This window comes from Dermacentor albipictus, chromosome 4 (genome assembly GCF_038994185.2).
Source record: "Dermacentor albipictus isolate Rhodes 1998 colony chromosome 4, USDA_Dalb.pri_finalv2, whole genome shotgun sequence".
Classification (NCBI taxonomy): domain Eukaryota; kingdom Metazoa; phylum Arthropoda; class Arachnida; order Ixodida; family Ixodidae; genus Dermacentor; species Dermacentor albipictus.
The window spans coordinates 170,730,752-170,747,644 of record NC_091824.1 but is presented as its reverse complement, the minus strand read 5'-3'; the positions used below and the strand labels follow the sequence as shown (position 1 = coordinate 170,747,644).

General features: G+C 45.0%; 1 protein-coding gene across 3 annotated transcripts in view; it reads right to left on the bottom strand.

Annotated features, from left to right (window-relative positions):
• Window positions 1–16,893, bottom strand: part of LOC135902456 (nephrin-like) — a 59,524-nt gene that overhangs the window by 21,177 nt on the left and 21,454 nt on the right. For all 3 annotated transcript variants that reach the window (XM_065432538.2, XM_070537805.1, XM_065432539.2), the window contains 5 exons: window positions 14,854–15,068; window positions 11,671–11,758; window positions 9,288–9,424; window positions 7,332–7,485; window positions 5,068–5,126 (listed from right to left, as the gene is read on the bottom strand). In XM_065432538.2, the coding sequence (XP_065288610.1) occupies window positions 5,068–5,126; window positions 7,332–7,485; window positions 9,288–9,424; window positions 11,671–11,758; window positions 14,854–15,068 (653 nt within the window). The remainder of the gene's footprint in view (window positions 1–5,067; window positions 5,127–7,331; window positions 7,486–9,287; window positions 9,425–11,670; window positions 11,759–14,853; window positions 15,069–16,893) is intronic.

Sequence of the window (16,893 nt, the reverse complement as noted above, 5' to 3'; positions counted from 1 at the left end):
AGTTTTCTAATGAAGCTTCGTCTCTTCCCTACATGGAGCTTTAGCCCAGTCGTAGCGCTCTGGAACGACCAGCCGGGGATTTCACCGTATAGTAGGGAGAGTGGTGGCCTATCGTAGGCACTGTCGACACGCCGGAAAGATGCGCGGACAGGAGACGCCTCCATTAAGATCATCTGGAGCCTGGAGGACCAAGTAGAAATTTCAGATGAAACTTTAGATCTCTCCCGTAGTCGGCATTCATATTCAACGTTTAGCAGGCAAGCAAGAAACATTCTCATTACTCAAACTAGAAGCCGATTAGAATAATACTTTTACGCGCAAACGTAAATGACCCGCCAGTGAAATCTACAAAGTTTGAAGCCGCGAAGGAAGCGAGCGCTGCAGGAGGGAGGCGCCTAGAGGTGGAGAAGAAAATCGCGCGCTGGGGAAAGTACGAAGCAGTTCGCTGAACTCGCGGTAAAGCAACATCGCCTAGAGGAAAGCCTAGGTGGCATTGAGCGAAGCGGGGAAGGAGAAAAGGATTGCTGAGGAGGAGGGTAGGCGGATGCGCGCTGGGCTGCTACGTGTCCCGTGTGCAGTATGGATGTATAGCGGGTTCGGGTCGTGATAACATCGTCCCCGCACGCAGTATGCTGTATGTGAGAGTGAAAGCGGGCTACGGTGAGCCGACGGCGGCGGCTCAAGCACGCGCGCGCAAGGGAGGAAAGTGGTGAGGAAGCGCGCCGTCTTCCAACCGGGAGGGTGGGGGAGAGTTTATATTCCGGCGGCTGCTGTGTATGGTGCAGCGGCGCGAGCCCTCTCTTGAAAGCGACCTCCGATGTGGACAGCCTAGGCGCACCGAGGGCCAATAGCTTCGTGTGCGCTACAGCATCCACACGTTTGCGCATCACCCGCGTTTACGAAGGGAGATGTCACTGTAACGTTGTTGTATTCATTGCATATATATATAAAGCTCCGTGCCCTTCCACTCTGTGATGAAGGATGACAAGCGAAGCTGTGTATGCGGGCCCAAGGTGTCTACCAACCGGGAAAAATGGGAAAACTGAGAATTCTCAGGGATTTTGAGTAGTCTGGAAATACTCAGGAAAAACTCAGGGATTTTGTACTTCTATCAGGGGAAATCAGCTGTAATTTTATTGAAAGGGAACGAAAGTCGTGGCAATGCTGGCTCGAGTAACAGAAAGGGATCGTAACTAATCGTCTTTGACGCCGTGTCGTCGGCTGGAGGCGTTGCCAATGTACAGTCAACGACCGACTTTCCAGACGCACGATAATTCGGACGGCTTCGCGGCACCACCACGTACCCCATGGAGTCAATGTACAAAAACGCCTGAAATTTCGGACGCAAGAACCCTTCGCCGTCCGATTTTCCGGAATTTTTGCCGTGATCGCAGGTCAGAAACTGCATTAATCAAAGCCACCACCGCCGCCGTTTTGATTACCTCGCCGCTTCGAACCGGCGCTCTCGCACGCAGATCCGCTGGCAGCCGTAGCCACCACCGCGGCAAACGCTAGGCCTAGCTGCTTCGACGTTGCTCGCCGCCGTGTTTGTTTATTGAAAGAATTCGTCGCTGTCAGCAATGGCACCGACTCCGTATTTATGGTCTACGCCATTTGCTTCGAAGCTCGGAAAGCACAGCGCGTTGCATGCATAATACCGGTTCCCGAAATCAGCTTCGCCTCAATATATCAGTGTTACGCAGTGTAGCATAACAATAGTGGAACGGGGCAATTGTCACGGGACGCAGTATGTATTCCTTAATTATAAACGCGGCCACCCGCCATTTCCTGTCCCAGTACGAGCACTGATATGCCTAATAAGCATACTGGCAGGCCTTTTCGGATGTACCTGTGGCGCTTTTAGCCCTTAAGAGCAGTAAAAGACATACATTCATTTTTCCGAACTGCCTGATTTTTTGGACGTTTTCGCGGCCCCTAGGGAGTCCGAAAAATCGGACGTTGATTGTACAACTGACCAAGAGGATGATTCAGATGACCCGTGGGGAGAACGCGCGGTGGAAAGAGGACGCGAACAGAAAGGACCTACGCATTGATGAATGAACAGGAAAGGAATTTAAGTGTGCCGCCACTTCTTTCAAGGAGCTTGAGCACCAAACAATGAAAGTCATGGCTGACACCGAGATGCAGGTGTCCCTCATCCAAATAAAAATAAACTCTTTAAAGCACTGAAACGCAACACTGAGGTCTTGTACGTGGGCTGAGAGTATGTCAGGACAGCTTAGGTTGACGCACCACATGTTCAGAGCTAATCTCACTTGTGAGAAAGTTCGGGCCTTATACCAATGAGCTTGTCATCAATTGACAGAAATAGCTTATATCCCCTTCAGTCACGGCGTCCACATTTGAGGACGTGACCTATTGTTGCTATTTCTGTGCAGTCGTAGCCAGGAATAGAGCGCAAACATTGAACTTACGGCAAATTGAACATTCTGATAACCTAAATTCCATTTTACTTCTGTGTAATATGTCTCGTTACAGAGTGCCACATTGGTGAATGCACTACCGTGTTTTATGTGGTGTTTAGCATGGGGCATGTCAGAAGCAACCTTAACATATATTTTTCCTTCTTTGTTGACATGCTCGAGGCCACTGAATAACTTGGACATCTAATTTGAGCAGGCGAGTTAATGATTTTAAATGAAGAAACATAGCATGACTGACTTTACAATATTCAAATATTGAGTTACTTTCTAATTATGATGAGCCTTCATAAAATGCTCATAGAGTCAGTCTACCATTTTGATTTGCTTTCACTGGAGTCTCAAGCACTACCTATGTTTCACACGTGTGTCTACAGTCGTTAATAATTCGGGACGAAAGGGGACATTCGAAAATATTTTTTTTCTGTATGCATCTCTTTCTTTTGGTTTGAGAACGTTCGAGTGGATTTGGAATGAGTTTTGAATTTTTTTTCAAATATATCTTATTCGCTGCGCATTCTGCTAACCCTCCCTTCTGATTCCTTTTTGATTAAAATAAACGCTACTCCTTACTATTCAAACTGGGTCATGTTTTTTTTTATTTTTTAGCATGCTTATTACAGAGTGACAGCATCGGGCGAGACGGCGGCAGCCTGTCTTGACATAAAACAAAGTCCTGTGTTACTCAGGAAATTTTGCAAAAGCACTCATGGAAAACCTGGAAAACTCGGGGAATTTGGAAATGTCAACTTGATAGACACCCTGGGGCCCCTTAATGGCCAACTGCACCCCCGCCGCGGGTCGGCCTTGTATTGCACAGTCTTCGGGGGCGGCCCACGAATGAAAAATTCTTGATCCACGCGCGGACGCGACGCGCCAGGTCCTACCCATAGACAGCTGCGCTGTAATATATATATTATTCCGGTTGCAGGGAAAGTGACATATAATGCCTGACTGTACAGCCTACGAACGTTTCCATAAGAAAGAAAATTGAGAACGTCGTGTAAGAGACCTTGTATAATATGCAAAATAACGTGGGCATGTTTTACAATTCGTATGCGCCATGAGGCTTTGTTTACAGAAGGAAATACTTGTCTTTGTTTCGAAGTTACAGCGCTGTAAATGAGGCGTTCAATGTCTGGGGAATGTCTTGGGAATGTCTTGGGAATGTCTTTGCTATATTTGTCAATTTTTATCAAATTTTTAATTCACTAAGCAAACTGTTCGTAAGAATCAATGAATACAATTTGACTCTTTCTTTTGGAGGCAAGAAATGTCATAGACATCGGCGTTCCATTTAGCTATGAAGAGGTGTACTGACACCGCTTTCTTGAAGGTGCAATCGACTGACCGTCAGTTTAAGAAGTTAGAGGTACCACGTAAAATTTCAGGCGACGAGGTTTTACTTATTGATGACTCTACACGTTGTCATGGTAATTTTATACGCTACGCGCAAAGAAAATATATGGTGTCGATATTCGTGGTGATCGTCTCATGCTATGCGAGGGGAACCTCAGAAATGGGCTTCTCCTCGCACTTCGTGTTAACTGAGGAAACCAGCTTTACAAGTATGCGTCGTATAACATTGGCAAGACACCCCAAAGATTGTCGAGGTTCGTACACACACACAAACAACGTACTGAAAGAGAGAGAAAGGGAGAAATGTTCGAAGAAAAAGGAAAAGAAAAGCGCACTAACAAGCTGAATGTGAGCTTTATGCGTCTTTCTGTTAGACTGCCATTGTTCACCAGAGTCCTGATGTAGCTATCTTGATATGAAGGCAACTCATACCATCGCAGAGATGCTCGCCTAACGAAGACGCACGCCAATCAAGTAAGCCTTCATGAAACAAACGAACAATGAAATTGTACGTCGTGTGTATTGCATATGACAAACTTGAAAAATATGAAGTCATAGCTGATTAAATGATTTTGAACGCATGCTTGTGTACTATATGTTGCTTTTAATCTTCATACCCAACTCCCAGATTAACTGCACTAACTGCAGTCAATATTCTATTAAAATATAAGTAAACAATGACACTTGTAGTGCATTACGAACGAAGCTCTTAAAGGAAGAGTCCAGTGTCCCATGTAATCAAAGTCTACCTCTCAGTAACTGAATGTTTGCTGGAAGCTTCGTAGATTGTATTTTAGCCCCAATCAGGACGAGGGTATGAGAAAGAAGCAGCAGCTACCTTCTTTAAAGCACATGTAGTTACTCTCATTCTGGTCTCTCACACTGTGTCTTCACTAAAAATACATTATTAATGAAAACCTCCAACTCGCTCAACAATTTTTACGGTACTCAAGGAAATGACAATAAGCAGCGCTAGAAGAGTAAATCGCGAAATGTGCTCATGCCAAATTTCCTCATTTTCGTAGAAGTAACGCGCTCTGAATTTATATCTGCTTTCGGTCATGTAACTCCATCCAAATAAAATAAGGTTTTTCCACCAGTACATCGTACACAGAGAAATGTTTTTGATAACTTAAAGAGCTTTTTGTTCTTGCACGTGCTTATATGGCAATGAGTTTCAACACGAGCTTGTATGAGTAGCCTCAGGTAATCTAGTTGAACGGTGGCGCTTTTCCTTTCAACCAAGCAAGAAATAGGCGCCACTCACCGTGTCACCTTCTTTCGGAGCTTGTGGAACCACCGTGATAGAGACTACTTTCGGAGGAACTGCGATATAAAAATGATGTTTTTTTTTTCATAAGTCGTTATCTCAACCAGCGCAATGATGACGAACTGCTGCGAGTGATATTGACCCTTTTCGCGGAGCAGTTTGTTCTAGACAAGCGAGGTGGCGATTTCGGCGACGCGGCGCACGAATACGAAACCACTAGCGCTTCCACCTTGCTTCTGTGCGATCAGCTGTCTCAAATGCAACTGCGTTTTCGCTAACGCACTGTGCTTCAATCGTGCTCGATTGAATCATGTTGATTGAAGACATGTGCAGTAGTTGGTTGCAAAAATAGTGACTGCCATATTAAGGAACTGAATGAATATGTGTGGCCAAGTTCGCGGACTGCTACTGCAATTGTCCGTACGTGTTACCGGCACTTCGATATGTACGGCTTTGCTTGAAGATACATAAATTTGCTCATCCGCGAGCGTTGTATCGCTAACCTTCAAAGAAAGCGCTTCAGCCCCGGAAGGTCGGCAAGAGTTAGTACCACTCGTTAAACAATGACAAAGGGAGTAGCGCCACGTCCTCTCATAGTAAGTTTCGTGCACAATGAATACACATCTACCCCAACTGGCGCGGAATCTTACGCCCACTCGAGCGCCAACGTGTCAATGAGTGAGTGGGCGCACGCTTGAATATATGCGCACTATATAGGCACAATAAATGACGGACTACACCGATAGAGCACCAATGGTCGAAGCTGAATGTTTCATGACGGTCCACAAGAGTAAGCGAGTTACTAGCGATAATGCATCTTTGGTACGAGGCATTGCAACGCGCAAAACAACTACGTTTCAAGTCTTGTGCATAGCAAGAGCAAATCTATGGGGACTGAGCACACTCGTGAGCGATTAGGCAGAAATAATCAGAATCAACAAATTTACTGAGTCAGAAATTTCACAAGCTGCTGCTTCAAAATATTTGCCAAATAAAGAAGGAAGTGCAAAACAGACTAATCCCAATTCAAGTCATGAGCGGAAAGTTTGGATAGCTTGGAATACATATTTAGCCCCGCTTTTAGAACAAACACCATATGCGCTGTTCGCGCCGTTTAGACATAGCTTAATCAGCGCCGCATGCGCTTTTGCATGTTCCCTGAAGCAGTGGCCAAAGCTTCGTGTCGTCCGCCCAGTCACCATCTACGATATCTCCCGCAACAGAGGTTTGCCAAGCTGCACCGGCGTCGTACACAGCCATTGTAAACACGGAGGCAACGGAGGCAGTTGAGGCAAGCAATGGACGCGTCACCACGTGATCAAACGTGGCAGCGCACACAGGATTGCCGCGAAAAGGATCAATAGGGAAGACAGCACACAGACAACACATAAGAAATGCACTTTTGAGCGAGTGTGTTATTTTTGTGTGTGTGAATGTTATCTTCCGGGGTTGCTTAATGGCTATGGTGTTGGGCTGCTAAGCATGGAGGTCGCGGATCGAATACCGGCCATGACGGCCGCCGCATTTCAATGGCGGCGAAATGAAAAAAACACCTGTTTACTTTGATTTAGGTGCATGTTAAAGAACCCTAGCTGGTCCAAATTATTCCGGGCTCCCATAACGTACACCCCATAATTTAATTTTTTTTAATAGTGTGTGCTTGTATATGTTTTTGTGTGTTTTTCTTGATCAGATGAGCCACCAGCAGTTAGGCGAAAACAATAATTAACGAATCTCTGGAAAACACGTAGTAGGCGAGAATAGCTGTTTCCACTGTGATCAGTATAGTTTAAGGCTTACAGTTTGAGTTCACTCATAAACAGCAGCTGTATTTTGTAACGACCCATTGCACTTCTCTTTCTTGTCGGCCTTCGTCATGCATCGGACGTCGCTACCATCATGGTCGCCCCGTAGCCGTCAGCACTGGCATCGATCACTCTTGCGCAATGGATGCCACCATGGTAGCAAGGGAAGCTTTATCGAAATTAAATGGCTCCTGACAACATATGGCCTCATTAACTACAGCTGTAGGTCAGTAATAGTCATGTTGCATACGCAATATAGTTTTCGTAAATGACATTTATTTAGTGGATGGTAAGCCCTTGCATTATGTTCCGCACTTTTGTCCTTGCATTTTCTTTTTGTTTCATGATTCGTTAATTACAAATGAAGTCACAGCGAATAATCCAGTTTCCTTATTTTGCGCGGTCAGCGGTTAGTCGAAAATCAGTAAAATGAACAAAGTTTCAGAGGCCTCTTACAAATAACCGTCGTCTTGACGGACGTCGTCAGCGGCTCCGTGGTGGCCGAATTGGAGGCTTTGCAGTGAAACGTCGCCTGATTGTCGTCCGGCTGCGCCATGATTTCCAACACACTCGACACTCCGCTTCCTGTGACCGTAGACAGCGATGAGTACTAGAAAAAAAAAAGAAATCAGCAGAACAAACCGCAATAAGGAACGGCTCGCACATTGTAGTTTTCACATATAGTAGACTTCTGTTAATTCGACTTCGGTTTATTCGATCCCAACTGAAGGGCCCGGCTGGTGCCCATGCATATCTATGGGGCAGAACTTTCATTATTTCGTTCACAAAATTGGCCCTCACCAGATAATTCGCATTCGACCAGTTAGCATTAACGCGCATGACTGCTATGGTGACTCCAATAGCGACCCCTTTTGTGGCAGCGTCTGTCTCAGAAGAGACAGTGAGTGCGTTGCACAGCATCGATCTTCCTTCGAAAACGCCTATTTTCGGCTTACCCCAGGACTAAGTTCAAGCAATGACGATAGCTAACAATGTCTGATTACGGTATTTACCCAATCCTAACGGGAACTTTCTTTTCACAAGAATCGGAACGGAATTTACCCACGCAGTTCAAGCGGATACTAAAACAAAACCACGTTCGCGGCGTTCGTATGCCTTACTTCATGACACATCTACAATGCGGCGAAGCTGACTTTAAAAACCAGCCGTCATTTCGTACACATATTAGACCCCTGCCTATATTTAATGCTAAAGAAAATAAGGTGCGCGTTAGATTTCTACTTTGCTTAAGAGCTATAATGTCATTTATGCGTTGATTTATTACTTTGGACAGATAGAAAGTGACCACGCGTTTAATTAAATTATGGGGTTTTACGTGCCAAAATCACGATCTGGTGGTTATGAGGCACGCCGTAGTGGGGGGACTCCGGAAATTAGGACCACCAAGGTTCTTCAATGTGCACCTAAATCTAAATACATGGATGTTTTCGCACTATGCCCCCATCGAAATGCGGCCGCCGTGACCGGTATTCGATCCTGCGACCTCGTGCTTAGCAACTAAACACCGTAGCCACTGAGCAACCACGGCGGGTGACCACGCGTTTGATTTAGGCACATATTAGAATCGGACAAGTACTTCCAAATGAATTAGCGATGTGTTCTGGTGCTTTTCTTGATTCTTATTTAATTCTACCTACCGGATAATTAAATCAGTTTAGTCGGTCCCGTCAGGCTCTAATTACCTAAGTCAATTTTATTGACTTCAAATTTCGTTGAGAAAAATACGAGGCATTTATTATCGTAGTGTTACAAAAGAAAGCCTTAATGAGTCTCATAGTAAGAACTTCACATGCATTCTCTGACCTCAATGAAAATAGAACGAAAACTCTCGCATACATGACACAAGCATTCTCACTTCGCGTCTAATAACTAAATTATTTTATTTATTTATTTATTTATTTGTTTCCACAAGCAAGTAGGTACATGGTTGTGGCGGAAAAAAACAAGGGGAAAAAAGCTGCGGAGAAGCAGCTTGACTGGCCCCAGGTTCCGTTTACAATGGCCGCAGCAGGGCAGGTGGGAAACGGTAAGGAAAAAAAAAAGACGAACGAAAAAACGAATTACGACTGACCGCCCCGCATTCTCTTAATTTTTTAATGCTCCTATTGCGTTAAATTGAATAGTAAAAGCACATGACTAGGATAGCCGACATTATGTTACATGTTCGCGAACTGAAAAAAAAAATGAAATAGAAGTCTGACACATGTTATGCTCATTGCGGGGTAGACGCGTAAGTCCCTTCTGGCCATCGCCCTGGCCTGAAATAAAGCACGTAAAGGGGCCATAGTCGCACCCTTTAGGCAGTTCGGCACAAGTCCGCACAAATGTAACCGTTGCGCATTTCCAAATGCATGACTTCTGGTAAAGTTCTGGAGAGAGCGGCGGCGTTACCTCCTTGGTGCCCTTGTACCACTTGACCGACGGCAGCGGGTTTCCCCCGATTGAGACGCACTTTATGCGCTGTACCGAGTTGGCCACGATAGGGGTTCCTTCGTCGTAGCCGATTATCACAGGCGCGCGGGGAGGATCTGCGCACGAAAGCAGGGAGGGTGATTCACTGTGTTCCCCATTGCCGCCGAGGAAGAAACGCGCCACGTTACCCACGTGGGACCTGAACGTGTAGATAGGCTTGTGCACCTCGTGGCATATGCCACGAGCACTGCCAACGATATCTGTGCTAGAGAAATTATTACGGTGTTTCGATCATCAGGTGATTTAGGGTAACCCTACGGTGCTTAGTAAATGTGGTGACAAACATGAGCCTGCAGACATCGAAACGTGGATGACCACGATGTCATGAATTTCTGAACGCAGCCAGTAATGCTGCACAGCACTCTGTCAGCATGTAGTAGTATTAATTAAAAATCCTGGTTATCAGACTGCGTGTCCAGGCTGCAGATATATTCAGCATTTTCTCAGATCTTGCGGTACATAAACATTTGACCCACAGTGTACACCTTTATAAGCTAAGCGGCAAGTGACGGACTGCACTCTAATGGCCCTTCTCAATGGAAGGATGTGCACACATTTCCCCTCTTAACGTTCCAGCGGAAAATGCTCAGAAAACAAAGAAAGGCCATAAAAGAGTGTATAAATTTGGGCATGTTGGTATTTTAGTTTAGCATGTAGCGCACAAAGGACACTGGATAGTTTCGTCTGCGTCTGTCTAAACTGTACCTGTCTATAGTGCGCTAAACGCTAAGTGAAGCTGTAATGCGGTAAACAACTAAACTTTCCAGGTCAATTTGAAGAAGAAGAAAGAAACCACATACAGATTTAGCAAGCATTTAGCAAACAGCTGTAGTGAATCTATATAACGTTGGTCTCAATTTTTCTATAGTGTTTTTATTCGACTCAGTTGTCTGCATGTAGGTTGAAGCGCATGCTTTATGAAGCAAGAAATAATAATAATAATAAACCGAACGTCGTAACACTGAAGAGAAACTTCAGAAAGAATGCATCACTTCATTTATATTTTTTACGTCCGTGTACTCGGGACAGGCGTTGAGAAGCCAAGCAGTTAGAAAGTTTTTTTGAAAGGCATGCTTAAGTGATTGTAAACATGCTCTGATGACGAATAATACTTTCAGTCAATTGAAGCAACAGGTCTCATCATGTTCCATCGGCAAACACCTCGAATTTAAGCATCACTGCGAGTCGGCCTAGTTTGAATTGATTCATCGTGAAACTTTGCGCTATACACAAACGGGGGCGAAGAAAGACACACAAGGACGAGCGCTTTCTAGATTCTGGTTTTATTATTCGGAAACATTAGACTTAAGTACCCCACAGAACTGCGCAACACATCTCAGGATTCTTTATAGGGCGCACAGAGCGATCACGGGAATTGTGTGGAAATGTATAGATACAAGGAAAGTAGCAACACTTTTTTGTCTAACATAGCAATGGATGGGTGACTCACACAACCTTCTTTTTGCTGCGAAATATAAAAAGCTTACACGATTTCCCCCGATGTTTTCTGACAATGCTTAAATAGAATGGTAGTGTTGGCGAAGCCGGGCTTACATGAACATTCGTTGCAATGCAAAGTCAAATGTGTGCTCGGACGTCCTTTTAAAATAGAGAAGTGTTCGCTGTACCTTGTGTTCACACATCTGGTGGTTTGTCCGACTTACACGTCTGCGGAATTCACAGGGATCCCATAAACCACATGCTTTATGCATTCAGCAAACTGATACTTGTGCCTTATAATAGAATAATTCCTAACGTCATCCTTAGCTTCAAACAAACACTTATATTTTGTTATTGTTTTGCTGCCGAAAAAAAAAACACCTTTACTCCATAGTTTCCTGGTACTTCTTTTAATCTATGGGAGAGGCCATGTACATAAGTAATTCTAGAAAAATATAAATTTTCTTCGTTCTGCCTGCTTTTTTCTGTGGTTGGTTCCTTTTCTTGTTTTAGCTTCTTCATTAGTCTGCCACACGACGCCTGCAATACTGTGAGTAGTTAGCCAGCATCCCGTAAACGGGCAACCTATCGATCAAATGCTTGGTTCACAGAGTGAAAACACGATTTAAACAAGGCAGACCGAAAGCGAGCAACCACTATACTATCCTTGACAAGCCTGACAAGCTTGACAAGCTTTGTGGGTCAAGCCACACATATCAAGACAAGGCTGCGAAAAACCGGGCGCGATACATCATTTGTAAAAGGCTGTTGCTGGATAATTTTGGCACGACACTTACATAATGCGCGAGAAAGATACGTCAGCTTCGGCAAGAAGGAAACACAAGGAAGAGCAGTGTCTTACATATGACTTTGACTGTCACCGTTTGGACGACTGTTGCCTGCAGCTTGTGGTTTTCTGCTATGCACGTGAAAGACTTGACGTCGGGGTCCTACGAGAGAAAAAAGTGGGGGTGGGGGATTGCAGTAAGGACGGATGCACTGTGGGCAGTGGAAGACGTAAGCGTGCGCATCTCTACTATTTTAGCAGAAGCCTTTCTTGCACTGAATATGTCGAGCAGCTATTAAAAGCAGTAGCGCGTGACCTGTAAAACCAACGTCATGTAAGAACAAATGTTTCTTTGCGTTGTTGATGATAAATACAGGCAGTAGTAAGAACGTCGAATCACTAACATTTCAAGTATGCTCGGAGCCTAGTATTCTGCCTGATGCAGACTGGCGCGGTTATTCATAACAAAAATACAAGAATACAATGTGAAGTTGAGCGCTGCCTTATGAAGCAATAGCTGTTACCGTGCTTCATAAATTGCCAGCTAGAAACTATTGTTTGTAATTTTGTAGTTAACAGCGTAATGGAAATATTCGCTACCAATTTTGATGTATATCTATTGGTGCAAATATATAACCCCTACGTGCAATTAATTATTGAGCATCAGTCACCAAACTATCAAAATACGTTTGAAATTGAGACATTATGAACGCATGCACAGGTCTACATTTTGCGATTGCAGATTTACACATAAGTTGGTTAGCAACTAGTGCGAGGGCGAATAATAAGCGTAACTCCAAGCGACAATTAGACAAATCTTCTGCTACACTGGTGTTGCAGAGGAATGTATACAGCCCCATGGAACGCCACTGATTTGCGATTTGTTTCTGTGCCTAAGATGTAGTACAATATAAACCGACAGAATGGCACGAGAACACTTTTTTTTTGTGTGTGCGTATACACGTGCTGCTATTTGAATACCACGCTGTGAATGACCGTTTGGTTTCGATAATCACGACTATGGGCACCGCTTCACGCATAGCACCGTTATCTCAAGCTGGTAAAGGTAGAAGCCACGAGGACTTTCGTTTCGTCGGGTTAGCGAATGGCGTAACGTTGATGATCCTATAAAAAACCAGCCTACGGACGAAATTAGAGTTTGAATGGAGAAAAGCGATATCGATTTAAGGTTACTTTCATAAGGCAGGCACTCAGGCCTTATACCACATACGTCCCCTGTACAAAAGTGTAGCGTTGCTCCATTTTTCAATGTTAGGGTTTATCTGGAATACCTTCAGCAGTAATGACCCGTTTCCATCAGTTAGGTCTCTCGGCAGGTTAGGTTTCCATCGGCATGACTATAGAAGTGTTATGTAATGTTATCTCTCGTTTCCTCACTGGTTTATTCTTGCGTTGACGTGCTTGCACTCCATAAAACGTCCGTCTAACCGCCTTCTTTTTTAACGGATAGAGTACCATTAGGGTTCTAACCAATGTCGGTTCTTGCAATTTGGAGCTTGCTTGTTGTAGAAATATCTTATCGGAGAATTATGTAACAAGTATTCCATTTACCTTAGAGGGCAGCTCCTACTACGAAATAAAGAGGCATAGACGATGTGCTTTAGTATCTGTCTATTCAGCGGCTTTTATGCGCAAAGAAGGAAGACTAACGTTTTTCCTTCAATAAGCACCCAGTACTTATCCTTGTGGAGTACTTAAGAAATATATACATTTGTGACGTTGGGATCCATGTCCTGCGCAGTGTTTCGTAATGTTTTGCTAGCTCAGAAAAATCACGCGTTTATTTTCTATACTATTTAGTTGTTACCCTTTACCGAATATCTTGGTGTGATCATCTCTTGCACAGCTTAGTGCGGAGCATGCTTAATGTTTTTTATCTGAAATTCCGGTGTCGCATAACAAAGAGTATTGGCGAAGATGATAGAAAGGTTTTTGCCAGAATACGACACAGAATAGTCTAGAGCAAGCCGGCATCAAACCGAAAAGGTGCAGTTAGGATCTAACGTGTTATTCGCTTAAACTTTTCGAACATGTTGAGCTTCAATCGGCCAGGTGGCAATACTATACTGCCTTCACGCAAATGGGTTGAACGGCATTTAAAACTAAAGGAAACTACCTCGAAGCTTGAAACACTCTTGGCACAGAATTTTAAACATATGTTACTTTTAGAACAGGCACGCGGACGTTAAACGCCAGAGATGAACCAGAAGCTGCTACGTAAAGTACAGGAAGTGTACATACATATTATTGTAACGAGAAGTGAATTGATAGATGTTTTCCTGCGCAGTGTTATCCTACCATTGTTCGCAATGGAAGCCGTAATATAGTTTGAGATGTGGCATACCTCGCTTTTTGTTTGCAATGCCACGCGACATTGAGCTATTTGACGCCTATCGAACAAACAAATAGGGTGCCGGCGTATGACTTTATGAAAACCATCCTGCGTTGCATTTTTTTTTCAGCACTTGTTTTGTTGACAAATGGTTGCGTCACTGGGGGGGGGGGGGAGGGGTGAGGTAGAAGAAAGCTATGCGGCAGAGCTATAAGCCGGCTCAGGTTGCAAGGCCTGTCTATCTGAACACGTCGCTACAAGCAGATCATGCGGCGATGCATGTTCTTAAACGCTTTGCCTAGCGCCGCGATGCACATCAAGTTTCGATTTACGCGTGCAATTTAATACGTGAATCAAGGAAATTATATTAGGATACCAGATATATGCGATATTTCGTTAGAGTAGAAATTTATGCCTGGGCAAGGTAAACTCACTGGAAAGTGGCGGGCGAAAATTCATAGGCAATGAATGCAGTCGGCTGATGCTGTATAGAGTACACAGGATCGCTCGTGGCGGTTTTAGTCCAGCAAAGGTCTCGCATGTGTTGTTATTGATGATGACTGGTGGTGATACTGTATTACCTGACTGGAATACTGATGAAGACCTGTAGATTTTGTTACCGCTTTGTTAACAGCTATCGAACCTTTGGCAGAAAAGCGTGAGTTTAGAGCGCAAAGTGAAGGTACGCGTTGTTCTGAACGTATGGATAAGCTGAGCGCATCAGGTGAGCTCAGTTATCATTGTTTGACTAAATGTGGCCTATCGTCTTTTGTTACAACTCGCCTAAGATACACGAGTGTCAGAGGGAATAGGGGCGGCAGCAACTCCATCTTTCCAAGAAGACCCACATAAGTGAGAGAGCTGCGGCAAGCCCCGAGCATGGCTTGACAGGGCTGCGGGCATACCTGCCTTGTCAACGTGATGGTGAGGTTCGACGACGTGATCCAGCCATTCTTGTTCTGCACCGTCGACTGGTCTGAAGCGGGCTGCACGGCGCGACCGTCCAGCCTCCAAGACACCTCGGCCGCCGGGTTGCTGGGCGCCGTGGTGCACGAGACGGTCACCAGGTCGCCGGCCTTCGCCTCCTTTGGTGCCGCCATGAAGACGCGAGCGGGAGGGACTGCGTTTCGCGTCGGAACGTCAGTGCACTGCAAACAGAAAGGCGACCTAGCCAAACGATCGCGTAGTGCCCATGTGTAAACCTGCTACGCCTTATAAGGACGTTTTGCATGTATTCACGAGGTATTGGCATCACATGAGTACAAACGAAACGAAATGCCCGATTTTCGGTTCTGAGTTTCCTTGTCCATCGTCTAACCGTAAGCAACCCAGTTTGTCAGCTTCTCCAGGTCCATTGTTACCGACAGGTGTTCAGACATCAATATTTTAGACATTCTAGCGCACTGCGTAAGCAGCTCCCTTGCACATGTATTAAAGACACGCGACACCCCCTTCCCAACGCAAAAATAAAAATAGAAAGAACATATTGTAAGCAGCCGACGTGATGACACGATCTAATAATATTGCCTAGAGCCAGGCACGTACCTAGGAAGGAGGGGGGTGCCCCCCCCCCCCCCCCATCATCCCCGCCCACGCCACAATTCCGCACATACATTCCTAAAGCGCCGACAAATCAATCTATTCGGCTGTCAACATTTTGCTGCCTTCTACAGCGAAAGCTGTACATGACTAACCTTCCGTAGTTTTTTCGGCGTCCCTCAACAGAAAAAAAATCATCATGTGGGCCGATCCTGGCGATATTCCAGAAAGGGACCAAGCTCAATGGCACATACCCATGTGCGTTCGGGAACCTGTAAGGCGCCCTTCGAAACTTCGGGATGGGCCCACGTATGGGGAGTGCATAACGCCTGCTTCACTTCCGCCGCGGGTCGGCCCGGCATTGCACTACCTTCGGGCCGACTTGCGGCGGAGGTGAAACATTTTGCTTTTCGTTTGAGAGCTTTGACTGTCGTCAGCTCTTGCTGCCATTTTATCTTCACAGTGTCGAATAGTTGTCATTTGTTTCACTCTTTTTGGATGGCGGCAGTTATCGGCATCTCTTGGGGTGTGAAGGCCAGTTTTATCATCCATTCGGTGCCCGTGCGATTAAACTGAGATGAGTTCAGTTGTCACCATCTATTCAACGATCACGCGCATCGCTGTTGCTGTGTTAGTTCAACCTTCTTTGTTTAGACTGATCCAGGGACCAGGAAAGAGATTCGGTTCGTAGTCAGCTGGTCTGTATGCTCGTGGAACGAGTTGCGGCCGGATAAAACGCACGTTACGTTTAACTTTGCCTCTTGCTTCATTATTTCCTCAAGTGACAGCTCGCTGCGACGCTGGCAGATCCTCGGAACCGTATACCCGTGATACGGGTTAGATAAGGTGGAAAATAAAATAATGCGAAATAGTGTTCATCATCACACCCTGCAATAACCATTAAATTCATAAGCAATATGACTGGCACCCGTTACCTCGTCTGGCTTTTCCCTAATCGTACAGCAATTTTCGTACAAAATTGGCAACTGGAGTTTCTGAGTTGTCTCAATGAGTTGAGAAATTAAGCGATCTACTAAGGGGAAGATCCAAGGCAACGGCCACACAGGAAGAAAAAGCGAAAATGAACAAATTTAGTAGTTTTCTGCGAAAATATTTTTGGATCGACCTTTTGAAGTAAAGAAAACGGTGGCCGGAAGTGGAGAATCATTCCGTGTGTTTTGAATGACGCTTCTACGGTTATCAGTCAAGCCGCTTGATGTAGCCACTTCTCTGCTGTGCTAATTTGGGTGTTTTTATAACCTTCCGCGGTGGGCGCAATGCGTCTAGAACCACAGCGTCCAGCATTCTACGTGGTTGTACGGGACTGGTGACCATGCATCGTTACACAACTTCCCGAATAACAACCCGAGTCGGTTTTGGCAACTTAAATTGGTAGAGCAGTAAAC